Source organism: Asparagus officinalis, chromosome 1 (genome assembly GCF_001876935.1).
Source record: "Asparagus officinalis chromosome 1, Aspof.V1, whole genome shotgun sequence".
In the NCBI taxonomy this organism is placed as follows: domain Eukaryota; kingdom Viridiplantae; phylum Streptophyta; class Magnoliopsida; order Asparagales; family Asparagaceae; genus Asparagus; species Asparagus officinalis.
In genome coordinates this window covers 131,516,242-131,530,830 of record NC_033794.1, presented here as the reverse complement: position 1 = coordinate 131,530,830, position 14,589 = coordinate 131,516,242, and the positions used below count along the sequence as shown (strand labels likewise).

General features: G+C 40.9%; 2 protein-coding genes across 6 annotated transcripts; one reads left to right on the top strand and one right to left on the bottom strand.

Annotated features, from left to right (window-relative positions):
* LOC109825522 (cold-regulated 413 inner membrane protein 1, chloroplastic-like) lies at positions 8,028-14,223 on the top strand. Of its 5 annotated transcripts, none has more exons than XM_020392530.1 (7): positions 8,028-8,198; positions 8,294-8,410; positions 9,431-9,526; positions 9,647-9,711; positions 9,854-9,923; positions 10,001-10,100; positions 14,058-14,223. In XM_020392530.1, exons 1-7 carry the CDS (start codon positions 8,089-8,091, stop codon positions 14,127-14,129), a joined length of 630 nt encoding a protein of 209 aa, XP_020248119.1. In that variant the 5' UTR covers positions 8,028-8,088; the 3' UTR covers positions 14,130-14,223. The 5 variants fall into 5 exon arrangements, with proteins under 5 accessions (XP_020248119.1, XP_020247986.1, XP_020248265.1 ...); XM_020392397.1 differs by having other exon boundaries at positions 8,034-8,198; positions 8,288-8,410; XM_020392676.1 differs by lacking the exon at positions 14,058-14,223 and adding an exon at positions 13,814-13,834 and having other exon boundaries at positions 8,035-8,198; positions 8,288-8,410.
* LOC109825433 (leucine-rich repeat extensin-like protein 5) lies at positions 11,729-14,324 on the bottom strand. The gene is made up of 4 exons (XM_020392320.1): positions 14,217-14,324; positions 12,875-13,573; positions 12,249-12,279; positions 11,729-12,170 (listed from the first exon to the last, which is right to left on the bottom strand). The coding sequence occupies exons 1-4, from the start codon at positions 14,260-14,262 to the stop codon at positions 11,963-11,965; spliced, it is 984 nt and encodes a 327-aa protein (XP_020247909.1). The 5' UTR covers positions 14,263-14,324; the 3' UTR covers positions 11,729-11,962.

The window sequence follows — 14,589 nt, the reverse complement described above, 5'->3', positions numbered from 1 at the left end:
GAATCAAAGAATGAAGATGGGCCAAGTACTTATAATATAGACACTTGTGTTCCGTTCACTTTCTCCGCGTGACACGTGAATTATTCTAAAGAAATGGCAAGTTATATCCCAATTTCCATGAAATTAGCTAAACATATACTAGCTATTTGTGCAATAATCCTATAACTCAAGTAGATTTATTTACGGTTTTTGTATAGAGTGCCCATGGGCACTCTATAAGAGAGGAGAGAGATAGAGAGGAATGAATTATGCACAGAAATTAATGCAAATCAGGAGGGTCCATGGGCTATTCATTTCTCTCTATTACTCTCTTCTCTTTAGACTAATTCTTAAGAAAAATTCTCAAAGTACGCAAAATATGGGACCAACATGGAGGAATGTAAGGTGTCCCCCTCCTATTACATAATAAGCTGGTCATAGTTTAATGATGATCAGCTCATTATGCAATAGGAGGGGACATCTTAACTGTCTCCCCAGTTGGTCTCATATTTTGAGTCTCTATAGCAAAACTTAATTCTTAAAAAAAATAAAAAAGCTGTATCCCAATTCCCATCAAATTATTTATTGTCCTAAGTACATGGGAGCTACGTACAGCTAGTACCAAAGACTTGAAGGGATCAGTCAAAACGAGGGGCATAATATTACGAAGAGTTTGAAAGCCGGGAGCGTGAATATGCTTGGCTTTGTGAAAATGACAAAGTCTTGAAGTTTGGGAGATGAGAATGTGACCGTGTGAGCGCATTGGGACTGCCATCAAATGGTAGATAGTGCTTCTGTCAGTAATTTTGTTTAGATATTTACTGCTATGCTTGTACTAATTAATCATCCCACCTGCCAGCGTTCTTTTTTTGTTACTCCGAATGTGTCGTACGGAGAGTAAATCCAAAAAGTAGTAAATGGATGAGTCGAGCATGAAATTTTGGATTGTGGACCCAATTCGCGAGGACATTATCTTGAAGCCGCGAAGGCCCAACCGGGCGAAGGCCCAACCGCGCGAAGGCCCAAGCGTACGTGACAGAATATGTCCACTTGACCTACCGCCAGACAAGACTGGGCCCCTCCCTAACGCGATCTCCTTGCCCGCCGCCTGATGCACCTGCGGCCGGCAGCTACTCGATCCACCGGAGCCGCCAATATTTGGATGACGATCGCTATCGGCCGCCAGAAAAAGAGCGAGAGCGATTGGGACGACGCTCTGGAAGGAATTTCGCTGGAAGTCTGAGTAGCTGCTGGAACAGAAATATATATGGTGACTTTACTCTTTCACCGATCTGCATCAGCCTTTAAATTGTTATGAGGAGAGTATTCTGTGAATTTTGTGGGCTACGAAAGAAAGTATAATATATATATATGTGATTATATATATATTTATATAGTTAATATATATATATATATATATATATATATATATATATATATATATATATAATACACACTGGCTGTTGTACACCATTGCGGAATTGAAACGATTATGGGTCGACTTTGGTGAGATTTAATCTAATATTATATATCTGAAGGAATGTTCTGGGTGGAGAGAGGTTATTCAGACGATCACCGAGCATGCCGAGCTCCACACCTCCGTGATTTTGATCAAGAACATATGCGCTATGCCGAATTCTTCACAATCGACAAAAGTTTCTCCTAAATTTGTAGCAAATCCTAGTAGAGTTCAGTACAAGTCTTTTTCCTTGGTAGATGATATATTAGGAAAACTTCGTGATTATTTATTAGATGATATATGAAGAGTTAAGTTTGCGAGGTAGTCCAGGAAGTGAAGTTTTTAAAAAAATGTCATTCCAGTTAGGGGCTGTTTGGTTGTTTTCCGAAAAAACCGGAAATGTAAAACTTACATTTCAACTTATTTCAAGAGATTTCAAGACATTTCCCACGTTTTTTTTTGTTTGTTTTGCAATGAAATCACCATCGCGTCACCGCCACGTTACATAAGAAACAAATCCAGCCGCACTAATAACAGCATTTCGATTTTCATTTATTGTGTTTGTTTGAACAGAAAAAAAGAAAATGGAAATCAGACGCAATAGTAACAGCGTTTTCAGCAATTAAATAATCTGTTTTATTCACAGTCACTGTTTCAACGGTGTTTTTAGTAATTAAAAATTCATTAAAGTGACATTTCCAAGTGTTTTTAGATGTTTTTGGTGTGAAAAGAATTTTCTCAAAAATCTGATGTGACATCCTACGTGGTACCCTCATTTTTTTAAATCACAAAACAAAACAAACATGTGATTTGAAAATCGGTTAAAACCAAAATCCTATGTGACAAGGATTTCTTAAAATCTGACGTGACAAGGGTTTTCTCTGTTAGGATATGTGAAGCCTAACTATCAGGCGTGCCCTACACTTCAGAATGAAGAGGAACAAAGTTGGAACAAGAGGAACAGGATCGCCGATGGCAAAGTTCAAGCAAAGCGACGAAGGAGAGCTTTTACAGCTTTGCGGTCGACCGCCCATGGCGCGGTGGTCGACCGGCGACGTGCACAGGCAGGCACTAGGGTGAGGAGCAGCTCGCGGTCGACCGAGCTTGGCGCTGCGGTCGACCGCTCAAAGTCCAGAGAGCAACCCAGATTTTTGGCTTCGTCGCGGTCGACCGAGCATGGCGCTGCGGTCGACCGCTCAAAGTCCAGAGAGCAACCCAGATTTTTGGCTTCGTCGCGGTCGACCGAGCATGGCGCTGCGGTCGACCGCTCAAAGTCCAGAGAGCAACCCAGATTTTTGGCTTCGTCGCGGTCGACCGAGCATGGCGCTGCGGTCGACCGTCAAAAGTCCAGAGAGCCAGGCAGATTTCGATCAGCATCGCGGTTGACCGGATGTGGTGCGGCGGTCGACCGGACAGAGACAATGGGATCTGAGAAGGAAACATCCAAGATTGAGAAGTTTGATGGAACAAACTTCGGGTTCTGGAAGATGCAGATGGAGGACTACCTCTATCAGAAGGATTTATACCTACAATTGGGAGAGAAGCCGACGGATATGAAAGATACGGATTGGAAGCTATTGGATCGAAAGGCCCTTGGAGCGATCAGGTTGACCTTGTCTAAATCAGTAGCGTTCAACATCAAGAATCAGAATACGACGGCGGATCTCATGGCGACATTGTCCAGTATGTATGAGCATCCCTCTGCGGCGAATAAGGTACATCTCATTAAAAAGTTGTTTAATTTGAGGATGTCCGAGAGCCAGAAATTTAAGGAACACCTGAACGAGTTTAACGAGATCACGGGTCAACTAAACTCGGTCAATATTCAGTTTGACGATGAAATCCAAGCCCTCTTGATACTTGGTCAATTACCCGACAGTTGGAAGGGTACCGTTATCTCGATTAGTGGATCATGTGGCAAATCAAAACTGAAGTTCATTACCCGACAGTTGGAAGGGTACCGTTATCTCGATTAGTGGATCATGTGGCAAATCAAAACTGAAGTTCTCAGAGGTGGTGGACATGATTATGACTGAGGAGATTAGAAGGCAAGAGGAAGAGATTTCTAACTCAGGGTCGGCGTTGAATCTTGAGGGCAGAGGAAGAAACAGAAACAAAAATAGAGGGAGTAGCCGAGGAAGATCTAACTCGAGGAACGGAAGGCCAAAGTCCAGGAACCGCAAGGGCAAGAAGGAGATCGACTGCTGGAATTGTGGCAAGTTTGGCCACTATGAAAATCAGTGCCGAGAACCCAAGAAGGATAAGGAGAACAAGACTGAAGCGAACGTGGCCTCAGGAGAATCAGATGATGCCCTGATCTGTTCGTTGGAAAGCAAGACTGAATCGTGGGTGCTGGATTCAGGAGCTTCGTTTCATGCTACCTCAAACAGAGATTTATTTGAGAACTACGTTTCAGGAAACCTAGAAAAAGTCTATCTTGGTGATGATCAGCCTTGTGATATTGTTGGCAAAGGAGTCGTGCAAATCAAGCTCAATGGGTCTACATGGAAGCTGAGCGATGTTAGACATGTTCCTAGCTTGAGAAAAAAAATCTGATTTCCATAGGACAATTGGCAAAAGAGGGATACGTTTCAACCTTCGCATGTGATACGTGGAAGGTTACAAAGGGGTCCATGGTTGTTGCCCGTGGTATAAAGACAGGTTCTCTCTATATGACGATAGATGCACGTGGCTCCATTGCAGTGGCTGAAAGTAATGAAGACCCAAATTTGTGGCACCAGAGGCTAGGTCACATGAGTAGCAAAGGCCTAAAGGTTATGCAATCGAATGGGACGTTACCAGGTTTGAGATCGGCTGATATTGACTTATGTGAAAGTTGTATTCTTGAGAAACAAAAGAGAATAAGCTTCAAAAGGGTTGGCAGAACCCCTAAAGAAGAGAAGCTTGAGTTAGTTCACACAGACGTGTGGGGTCCAGCATCAGTACCATCCACCGGCGGAAGGTCATACTTTGTGACCTTCATAGATGATCACTCGAGGAAGACTTGGGTCTATTTCATGAAACACAAATTAGAAGTGTTTGAAGTCTTCAAGATATGGAAGGCTATGGTTGAGAACGAGACCGGTTTGAAGATCAAAAAGCTTCGTTCTGACAACGGCGGCGAGTATGAAGACTCAGAGTTCAAGAAGTTCTGTTATGACAGCGGCATTAGATTAGAGAGGACAGTGCCAGGTACACCCCAGCAGAATGGCGTAGCAGAACGGATGAACAGAACTTTGACTGAGAGAGCCAGAAGTATGCGGTTACAAGCAGGTTTTCCAAAGCAATTCTGGGCAGAAGCAGTCAACACAGCTGCCTACTTGATCAACCGGGGACCATCAGTGCCTTTGGAGCACAAAATACCTGAAGAAGTATGGAGTGGAAAGCATGTAAACCTTTCTCACCTGAGAGTATTTGGATGTGTTTCATATGTACATCTGAGTGATCACGCTAGAAGCAAACTCGATCCTAAGTCCTTAAAATGTTTCTTTGTTGGCTATGGCGGTGATGAGTTTGGCTACAAGTTCTGGGATGAGCAGAACAATAAAATCATCAGAAGTAGGGATGTGGTCTTTAATGAAACAGTCCTCTACAAAGACCGTGATGTCGTTCAGTCCACTAGTTCAACACAGCGTGATCCCACATACTTCGAGTCAGATGATGCCTCAGATGGAGGCAATCCCGAAGCTAGTTCTGATGAAGAAGAAGAGTTGATGGATGAGACTACTTCAGAGGGGGCAGATGAAGATGGAGAGCCTGTTTCGCCCGTCAAAGAGTTGAGACGGTCAGCTAGAATCCCCAAGCCTAATCCGAAGTACCCATCACTACAGCCCAGAGCTCATCTTAACTACCTATTGTTGAGTGACGGTGGAGAGCCAGAAAGTTATGATGAGGCCCTTCGAGTGGATGATGCGAGCAAGTGGGAGCTTGCTATGAAAGATGAAATAAAATCCTTGAACACCAACAAGACATGGGAACTTGCGAAGCTACCAACGGGGAAAAAGGCCTTGAGCAATAAATGAGTGTACAGAATCAAAGAGGAACATGATGGTTCCAAGAGATACAAGGCCAGATTGGTGGTTAAAGGATTTCAGCAGAGAGAAGGAGTTGATTACACAGAGATCTTCTCTCCAGTAGTTAAACTAACTACCATCAGAACAGTCCTGAGTATTGTTGTAGCTGAAGATCTACATCTCGAGCAGTTAGATGTTAAGACAACTTTCCTCCACGGTGACCTAGAGGAAGAGATATATATGCAGCAGCCAGAGGGGTTTACTCAGAAAGGAAAAGAGAAGATGGTATGCAGATTAAAGAAGAGCTTGTACGGCCTAAAACAAGCTCCAAGGCAATGGTACAAAAAGTTCGATGGATTCATGCACAGGAACGGTTACTCCAGGTGCAATGCTGATCATTGCTGTTTTGTCAAAAAGTTTGACCAAAGTTACATCATCATGCTCCTATATGTCGACGACATGCTTGTAGCCGGTTCAGATATGACAGAGATCAAGAAGCTGAAGAAGCAGCTGTCGAGTGAGTTCGACATGAAGGATCTAGGCGCAGCGAAGCAGATATTGGGAATGAAGATCAGCAGAGACAAACTCTTAGGCACACTACGACTATCTCAGGCCGAGTATATTCGACGGGTGCTTGAGAGATTCGGGATGAGTGGTGCTAAGGCCGTTAGCACACCGTTAGCCAGTCACTTCAAACTGACTAAGGAGCAGTGTCCTGAGACTGATGAAGAGAAAGAATACATGGCTAAGGTTTCATATGCTTCAGCCATTGGAAGCCTTATGTACGCCATGGTATGCATGAGACCCGACATTGCCCATGCAGTGGGAGCTGTGAGCAGATTTATGTCAGATCCAGGAGAGCAGCACTGGGAAGCAGTAAAGTGGATTCTTAGATACATGCGAGGTACAATAGAAGATTGTTTATGCTTCAGAAGAGGCAAGTTAGTCCTGCAGGGTTTTGTTGATGCAGACTATGCTGGTGAGATAGACCAGAGAAGGAGCACTACAGGATATGTTTTCACTTTGGGCTCTACAGCTATTAGTTGGGTTTCTCAGTTGCAGAAAATCGTTGTTTTATCAACGACAGAGGCTGAATATGTTGCGGTGACAGAGGCAAGCAAGGAGATGATATGGTTGCAGGGTTTCTTGGAGGAGCTGGGACATAAGAGTGAGAAGAGTGTCTTACATTGTGATAGCCAGAGCGCAATTCATTTGGCAAAGAATCCCGCTTTTCATGCAAGGACCAAACACATACAGGTCCGCTACCACTTCATAAGATCAGCGTTGGACGAGGACATGTTGGAACTTGTGAAGATTTAAGGAAGCAAGAACCCAGCTGATATACTTACCAAGGTTGTCACTACAGAGAAACTAAAGTTGTGCTCAACTTCAGTTGGCCTCAGCACTTGATGATACGGAGGCCGTCGCCGCAGAGAGAGCTGAAAGAAATTGATAGTTAGTCTCCAAGTGGGTGATTGTTAGGATATATGAAGCCTAACTATCAGGCGTGCCCTACACTTTAGAATGAAGAGGAACAAAGTTGGAACAAGAGGAACAGGATCGACGATGGCAAAGTTCAAGCAAAGCGACGAAGGAGAGCTTTTACAGCTTTGCGGTCGACCGCCCATGGCGCGGCGGTCGACCGACGACGTGCACAGGCAGGCACTAGGGTGAGGAGCAGCTCGCGGTCGACCGAGCATGGCGCTGCGGTCCTTCGTCACGGTCGACCGAGCATGGCGCTGCGGTCGACCGCCAAAAGTCCAGAGAGCCAGGCAGATTTCTGGGAGCATCGCGGTCGACCGGATATGGTGCGACGGTCGACCGGAGTCGGGTTTTGGCCCAGATTCGTTATTTAACCTGTTTTGATCTATTTCCTTTTTTTACTTGTTAAACCCTTAAGTCTATAAAAAGGTTGATTAGGGCATGATGTATTAAGACGAAAAATAGTGAATTTTTCTCTTGCGGCGGCCGTGGACGTAGTTTCTCACATTGAGAAGCGAACCACGTAAATCTTGTGTGTTTGAGATTATTTGATTTTCTCTCTTTTCTCCTAAATCTCTATTTCCAAATCGCATCAGGGGGTTGTGCATCCCCAACATTCTCTTTTTTTTTATTTTTTAGCAAACAAAGTGAACTATTATCTTAACACCAGCCAACTGAAGCTTATTAGAGCATCTCCAACAGCTTCCCCATTTCTCATTTTTGGAGAATTTAGTTAGGTTTTTGGTCCAACAAATTCCCCATCTCATTCCCCAAAATAGGGATGGAGGAGAAAAAATGGGGAAGCTTCCCCAAATCTGCAGCATTCTTCAAATTTTTAGAGGAAAAAAGTGATTCTTCAAAATGGGAAAGCTGTTGGAGTTGGTGTAAAAATTAGTTGGAGAATATGACTTTTGCTTCCCCATTTTGGAGAAATTTTTGGAGAAGCTGTTGGAGATGATCTTATAAATTATAATAGTTACCCATAGGCTTCGGTTCTCCCGCTCCCTTCAAAACAAAACAAAAGCATCGTGGCGTGTAACTTACACGTGTCATTTCCACTTGAGGATGCATTCACATCACGTGTCCCTCCTCCTCCTCTCTCTCCTCCTCCTCTAACTAAGTCCCGACTCACTCTCTCTCTCATCAATAATTGCCATGGCTTCTCTCTCTTTCCTCTCTCTCCCCCCATTGCCCAAGATCAGAACTAACCCTAACCCAACCCTCTCTCTCCTCAACAGCTACAACCCATCCGATTCCGTCAGCAGGTATCTACATATATACTGGTCAATTCTGATTGCATCAGTTAATTAATTGAGGTGTTTTTTTTTTCTTGCAATTATTTTGATTTTTTCAGTAGCAGGTTTGTTTTGGGTCCGAGATCCTTGAAAAGGAGAATGATGAACAGGGGAGGCGCCGTCTGCTACGCCGCTGCTTTTAGGCCCCAAACCCTGCAGTGGGTCTCTGCAGTTTCCACTGCGTGAGTAATCCCTTGAATGTTCCTTTTGCAAATTAGTCCCTGTAAAGTTTTCTTATTGTACTCCTTTTTGTTAAAAAAGACCAATTTATTTAAATTCAGTTTATTCATCTAGATACTGAGGGAAAACAACAATAATGAGACCCAGATCGATTAGCTCGAGCTCTTGAATTGAAAAAGATCTCTATGAAATTATTGAATCCTTAACTGGATAACTCCTCTATGAGGTGCCCATATCTTGATGTCTAAGCATGCATGTTATGGTGTCACACTTGATATCCCCCCCTAACAATGACTAGATGACAAATGAAAACCCTTTGTGATGGTTCAAGCGAGATGTCTTGATTGTTAAGCAATTGGTATGTGAATTTAGACCAATAATGAAAAGGTACGTAGCAGAAAAAAATACATACTTGATTAGGATCAACTACTCGATGGGTTTAGCCTTTTCAGCATGAATAGTGCTTTCGTTGTTATCAATTCGGCACCTGAGAATTCATAACATTAGGTGTTCGTGCTACTGTAAGAATGTTATCTGGGACAACTTGGGTCATCTCGGTGATGTAGATCCAAAACCGACTTGGACCTGTGAATTTTATTAGTCGTCCTGTTTGAAAGGGTTGACTGCTTTTTAGACCACATAGTCCCAGTACACTGAATTCGGAACAAATGCGCTCGTATGGCTGCGTAAACTGAACTTTTAAACATTGTTTTGTACTTCTAATTGTCAAAGAATAGGAAAGGAAGAAGTATAGCTACTTCTATGTAAACTCACAGAGCTAAAGAATTACCCTCAACTTATTGCTCGTGAGGCATGATTTGCGCAACATTGAGGATTATCATACACACACACACACTGACCCCAGTTTCTGTAACTAACATTGACTGCAATCGCCAACATGATGTCTTCTTGAACTTCACATTTGTCCAGGGAGTCAGGAGAAAACAATTTCTTCACAATATTAATCGATTACATACTTACATTTCTTCAGATACTTCCTTCTAATAAATCTTTTAATTCAGGGTATTAGTGTTCACAAAAGGCACTACCATTCAGAAATCTTTTCTAGTTCCTCTTTTTGCCCTGCAAGCACCAGCGACTGTCATCTCCTGGATCAAGTAAGCTGGTCTTCAAATTGTGATAAACAAGTGTTCTCTTTTCATTAAAGTTTTACTTGGAACAGTGTTTTTTTATAATTTTTAAATATTCAATTTCATAACATGAGCTCTGTTTTGCAGGGGAGAGTATGGTGTCTGGACAACTTTTCTTGCACTTTTAGTTCGTCTATTTTACTTCATCCCGGGTACATTTATAATGATTTTGAAGCAGTCTTTACTGAATGTGCTTGATTAATGAATTATCTTTTTTCCTTAGTACATAATGTTTTAGTCTAGAATTTGAACTGAAAGTTTGGACATTTGCTATATGCTTCTCATGGATTTTAGGTGAACTTGATCTTCCTTTCTTGACAATGCTGCTCGTGATTGTTGCTCCTTATCAAGCAATGAACTTAAGGCAAGTGGCTTAGCCTTCAAATCTTATTTCCCCTCTCTCGATAGTATCTTTCAAGTTCATGTGATTTTCCGTTGCAGAGGGAGTCAAGCTGGTCTAATCATTTCCTTGGTGATTTCTGCATATTTGGCTTTCCAACATTTCTCAAGGGCCGGAAGCTTGAGACGGTCATTTGATCAAGTATCTGTCATTCCTACTTTAGCTATCATATGCATTACTATTGTATCATGCTTGTTTTGCTTCTGATCTTGTGACCTTTAAGGAGCTTCATGTGGCCATAGTAACTAAAGTGCTTTAAGGGAGATATGCACAAGGAGAAAAAATCGTGTAACAAAATTCTGAAGTTTGAGGTAGTGTAAACCTTTCAAGTACCTATGAAAATAGTTCTCAATTTTAATAATGTATGCTCTGTTAACTTTCCTTCTGTGATGCTGAACGCTCCCTCATTACTTCCGGCCCTTGAGAAATGCTGGAAATCCTGTGCATCATCTGTTTCTAGTAGCTCCATGCACATCAAGCCTTCCAAGTGTCATAATCTCGGTGGAAAATCACTTTCTCTTACCAGCATATATTATAATTATTTCCAATATTATCTAGCACATCAAGCACTATATTCCCTTATAAATGAAAGGCTTTCTATTAGCTAAATCCCTTAGAACAGTTATGGTATCCGAGGCATTGACCATGGATTCATTCTTGACAAATTCATATTGAGTACTGTATTTGATTGTGATCGAAATAACACCTGTGACTCAAACATGTCCATGGAATTCTTTGAATCCCGCCAACATTGGCAGTAATTCCAACTGATTAATGAACAAAGATTGTATGTATCTAGCTGCCATCAAAAGGAGCTTCTCAGGAGGATATCACAAATATATTTCCAGTATAAATGAATTTCTTACCCCCGCATAAAAGTTAGTTTGAGTATCTGAAATTTTGCTGATGATTGATAGATGTACTTAAATTTTTTCTCTTCATGATATGGATCAATTTGAAAAGTCTCCCTGATCTTGAATAATTCATTTGGCTCTAGAATTTATAGGAATTTGCTACAACTTGCTGTAATGTTTTGTGGATTGTATTCTATTCCTTGAACTCTTGTCCCATATTCATTTTTAAGTGTTATGTTATCTTGAAGAATCCATTTAACTCCAGAATTTATTGGAATTTCGTTGACCAATGTAATTTAGAGCATGTATGGGAACTTTGGATTATAATCCACTTGGATTATTATATAATCCAGAAATGGATCATAATCTAGAGTGTTTGGTAAATTTGGTGTATTATATAGTTCATTTCCAGTAGTAGAGTATTTGGCAGATGGGTGGATTATAATCCAAATGGCCAAAAAGGTCATGGTTGGTGGTGGGTTATTAAATGAGACGTTGGATTTTGTGAAATCATTAGGAGTATAATTTGTCTTTTACTTGGTCAAATCTCATGGCTTATAATCCACCAAAAAAATAAGCTAGGGTTTACCTTTGACTTTTACTTTGTCTTTTACTTTCCAAATATCTTGAAGTGGCTTATAAGCTACAAAAAATGTCTTATTAGCCGCTTTGACCATTTGCCAAACATGCTCTTATTCTGCGAGAGGGTTTACCTTTGACCATTTGCCAAACATGCTCTTATTCTGCGAGAGGGTTTACTTTGACCATTTGCCAAACATGCTCTTATTCTGTGAGAAGGTTTAGGGGAAAACCGTGAACTCATATTGTTGTGTCTCCATTTCTCCTAGATCTTTATTCTAACTTAACGTCTTTTTTATGCACTCGGATATGATAAGTACAAATGAAATCTACAAGTAGATCAAATAAACAAATAATAGTAGAAAAAATGTAACAAAGCTTATTTCTAAGAGTAATATATGCATAATGAAAGTAGGAATTCCTGGCATCTACTCCTAGGTCCTAGAGGAGAACTTCATTTTCTTGATGACTGTTTTGTTGGAGCCTGCCGAACATTTTCAATGCCTAATATCGGGAGTATAACTTTACTTCCAGCCTACCTCCTTACTGTAGAGACGTACATATACATATCTATGTATACACCTTTAAGTAGAAAAGTGATACTAGAAAGCATATCAATGTGAAGGAGGGAGTCCTTCTTGAACTTGAGTTCAAGTCATTGTAATCTGGAGGGGATGATCCAAAATCTGGTGGAGACGATCCAAACACTGACGGTCCTCCGCCTCCAGTTGGGGTTGCTCCAGTGGGATTAGTTGGGGTGGGGGTAGATGAACTTGTGCTGCAAACAAAGCATCAGGATCAATCCTACTTTTCCTTAAAAAAAATGGAAGTCTGAGTGCAGATAGAGAAAGCATACCTTGAAGAAGGATACTGACATGTTTGAGTACCTGTCAGATTCACCAGGAAAAAAAACCATAAATCAGATGCCATGGTGATTTTGGATCCATATTTCTGTTAATGTAGTAAGTATTTGATAAGTTAACGTTCAGTTGTAGTAGTTATACCACATGAAAGTTATTTCTTTATTGTGGAATTATGTAGCCAATATGTATGGGGTGAAGATTTTGTTATTGTTGTTGTACTTAAGGTAGAGTATGTTCTCTTGTTTTATCTGGAGAAGCACATGTTAGAAGCTTCTTGGTCTAAAACCAACACTAACATGGTACGTACTTACTTATCGAGAGAAGTAGAAGACAACAACTGAGATATAGGTGTTATTGCTATTTGGTTTTGATTTTTTTTTTTACGGTCTACATGCATATGCTTATATCCATGTCAACCTGTAAATAAGGGATCTTTCTTCCTTCTATGTTGTTATACATAAAGGATAAATTATTACCTATGCAAAGTAATTCCAGTATCTTCTATTACTTTATTCCATCTTTAAAAACATATTTATAATGACTTAACATTTGAGTAAAAAGGGAACTAATATTGCAGTATGACAAACAAAATCTTGAAATAAGAACACAAAAACCTTACTTGGATCGGTGTTAGTAATGGTAGCAGTTCCACTGAAATCACAACTAGTTTGTACCGGGTTCTTCTGATAGTAACTATTATATGCATATGAAGCATGATCACGAACTGTATCAGGATTAAAACAACTCCCCCCTTGTTGGATTGCTGAGCAGTCTGCACCTCCATAGCCACAGGCATAGTCGAGACCAACCTGCAATTGAGTCTCCGATGCACTCGGGTTTGCAATGCACCAGCTCTGGCCCGATGATGTCGTTGGATTTCCCGTTGCAGGAGTCGGTGATGTTGGATTTCCCATTCCAGGAGTCGGTGATGTTGGATTGCCCATTCCAGGAGTTGGTGATGTTGGATTGCCCATTCCAGGAGTTGGTGATGTTGGGTTTCCCATTCCAGGAGTCGGTGATGTTGGGTTTCCCATTGCAGGGTTTCCCGTTATAGGATTTCCCATTGCGGGATTTGTTGGAGTTGTGTCTGGGATTGTTGGAGTCATATATGGACTTGTTGATGGAGTTGGGATTGGATTGTATGTAGGAGTTGAGGTTGTTGGTGTTGTTGGGTTGATTGTTGGGAATGTTGCGTCTCTTTCAAACATTGAGTCTAGTGATTCTGTGTCCGTTTCAGGGAATAGCATTCTTTGTGCATGAATTTTAGGAAAAGGGAGGCTGCGTTTTGCATCATCTGAACCTTTAGCAAATGTTCCTACTGAATTTAGTTAATTCCAATGTTAGAACATTGTGGAAAGTATATCGAAGAGGCGATGAACTATATATTTGTATGAATTTTACATCTTAAGAAGCATTGGCATATGCTTTAATGTGCAAGAAGGGAATATGAATTGGTCCAGCAAACATCTTAATTGGTTGATGTTCAGCCACATGACGACTGTATAAACATGTCAATATATGATTTCACATCACAACTCAATTCTATTCTATTCCACAGGCATAACTGTTCGTAAGCTAGCTATTGCAGGAGTTGCAGCCTATAATCGGTAAAATTTTAAAAAACATTCAGCAATATTTCAGATTAACAATATTTTATTTGTTTTTATTTCTTAGATTGGAAAAGAACTGGATGGTAATTATTTTAAACCTTAACCCTTTTATCCCTTGCTGTTGCATTCGACAATATTTCAGCATTCTTATTATGTTGTTATTTGTGTGTATTTTATTTTCTTTGAAAACAGATGATAACTTTTCATGCGAGTAATGATACTTTGGCGATTAAATTTCTCGTATGCTCTTCCTTTCATCATTAAAACGCGTTGTAAACCTGTAATACTAGACATATACGCCATAACAGCATTCAGAGGAGAAAGAAAAAAAAAGGCGATGAGAGCACTCACCAGAGAAGAGGAGTAAGAGTGAGAAAACTCTTATGATCTTCATCATACCGATCTCTGAATCTTTTCAGTGTGCACACAGGAGACTGCTTTCTCTTCTTCTCTCTTGTTCTGTGTTATTACTTGTTCTCCTTGTATCAGAGGCCGAAGTATTTTTGCTTAGCAAAACAGGAGGAAGCCCAAGTGATTAATATTGAAAAGGAAGGACTTTGCCTTGTTTTTGCATTTTTAAAAATGAGGAAAGAACCAGATCTCTCTTTTTGGGCAGAGGAAAGGAATATGGAGGAAACTTGGGATTGGAGAATGGGAGTTTTTGATGTGCAAGCAAGAGATAGGTGGTGAGAAAAAGGAGGAGAATGGTTTGGAGTTGAAGATT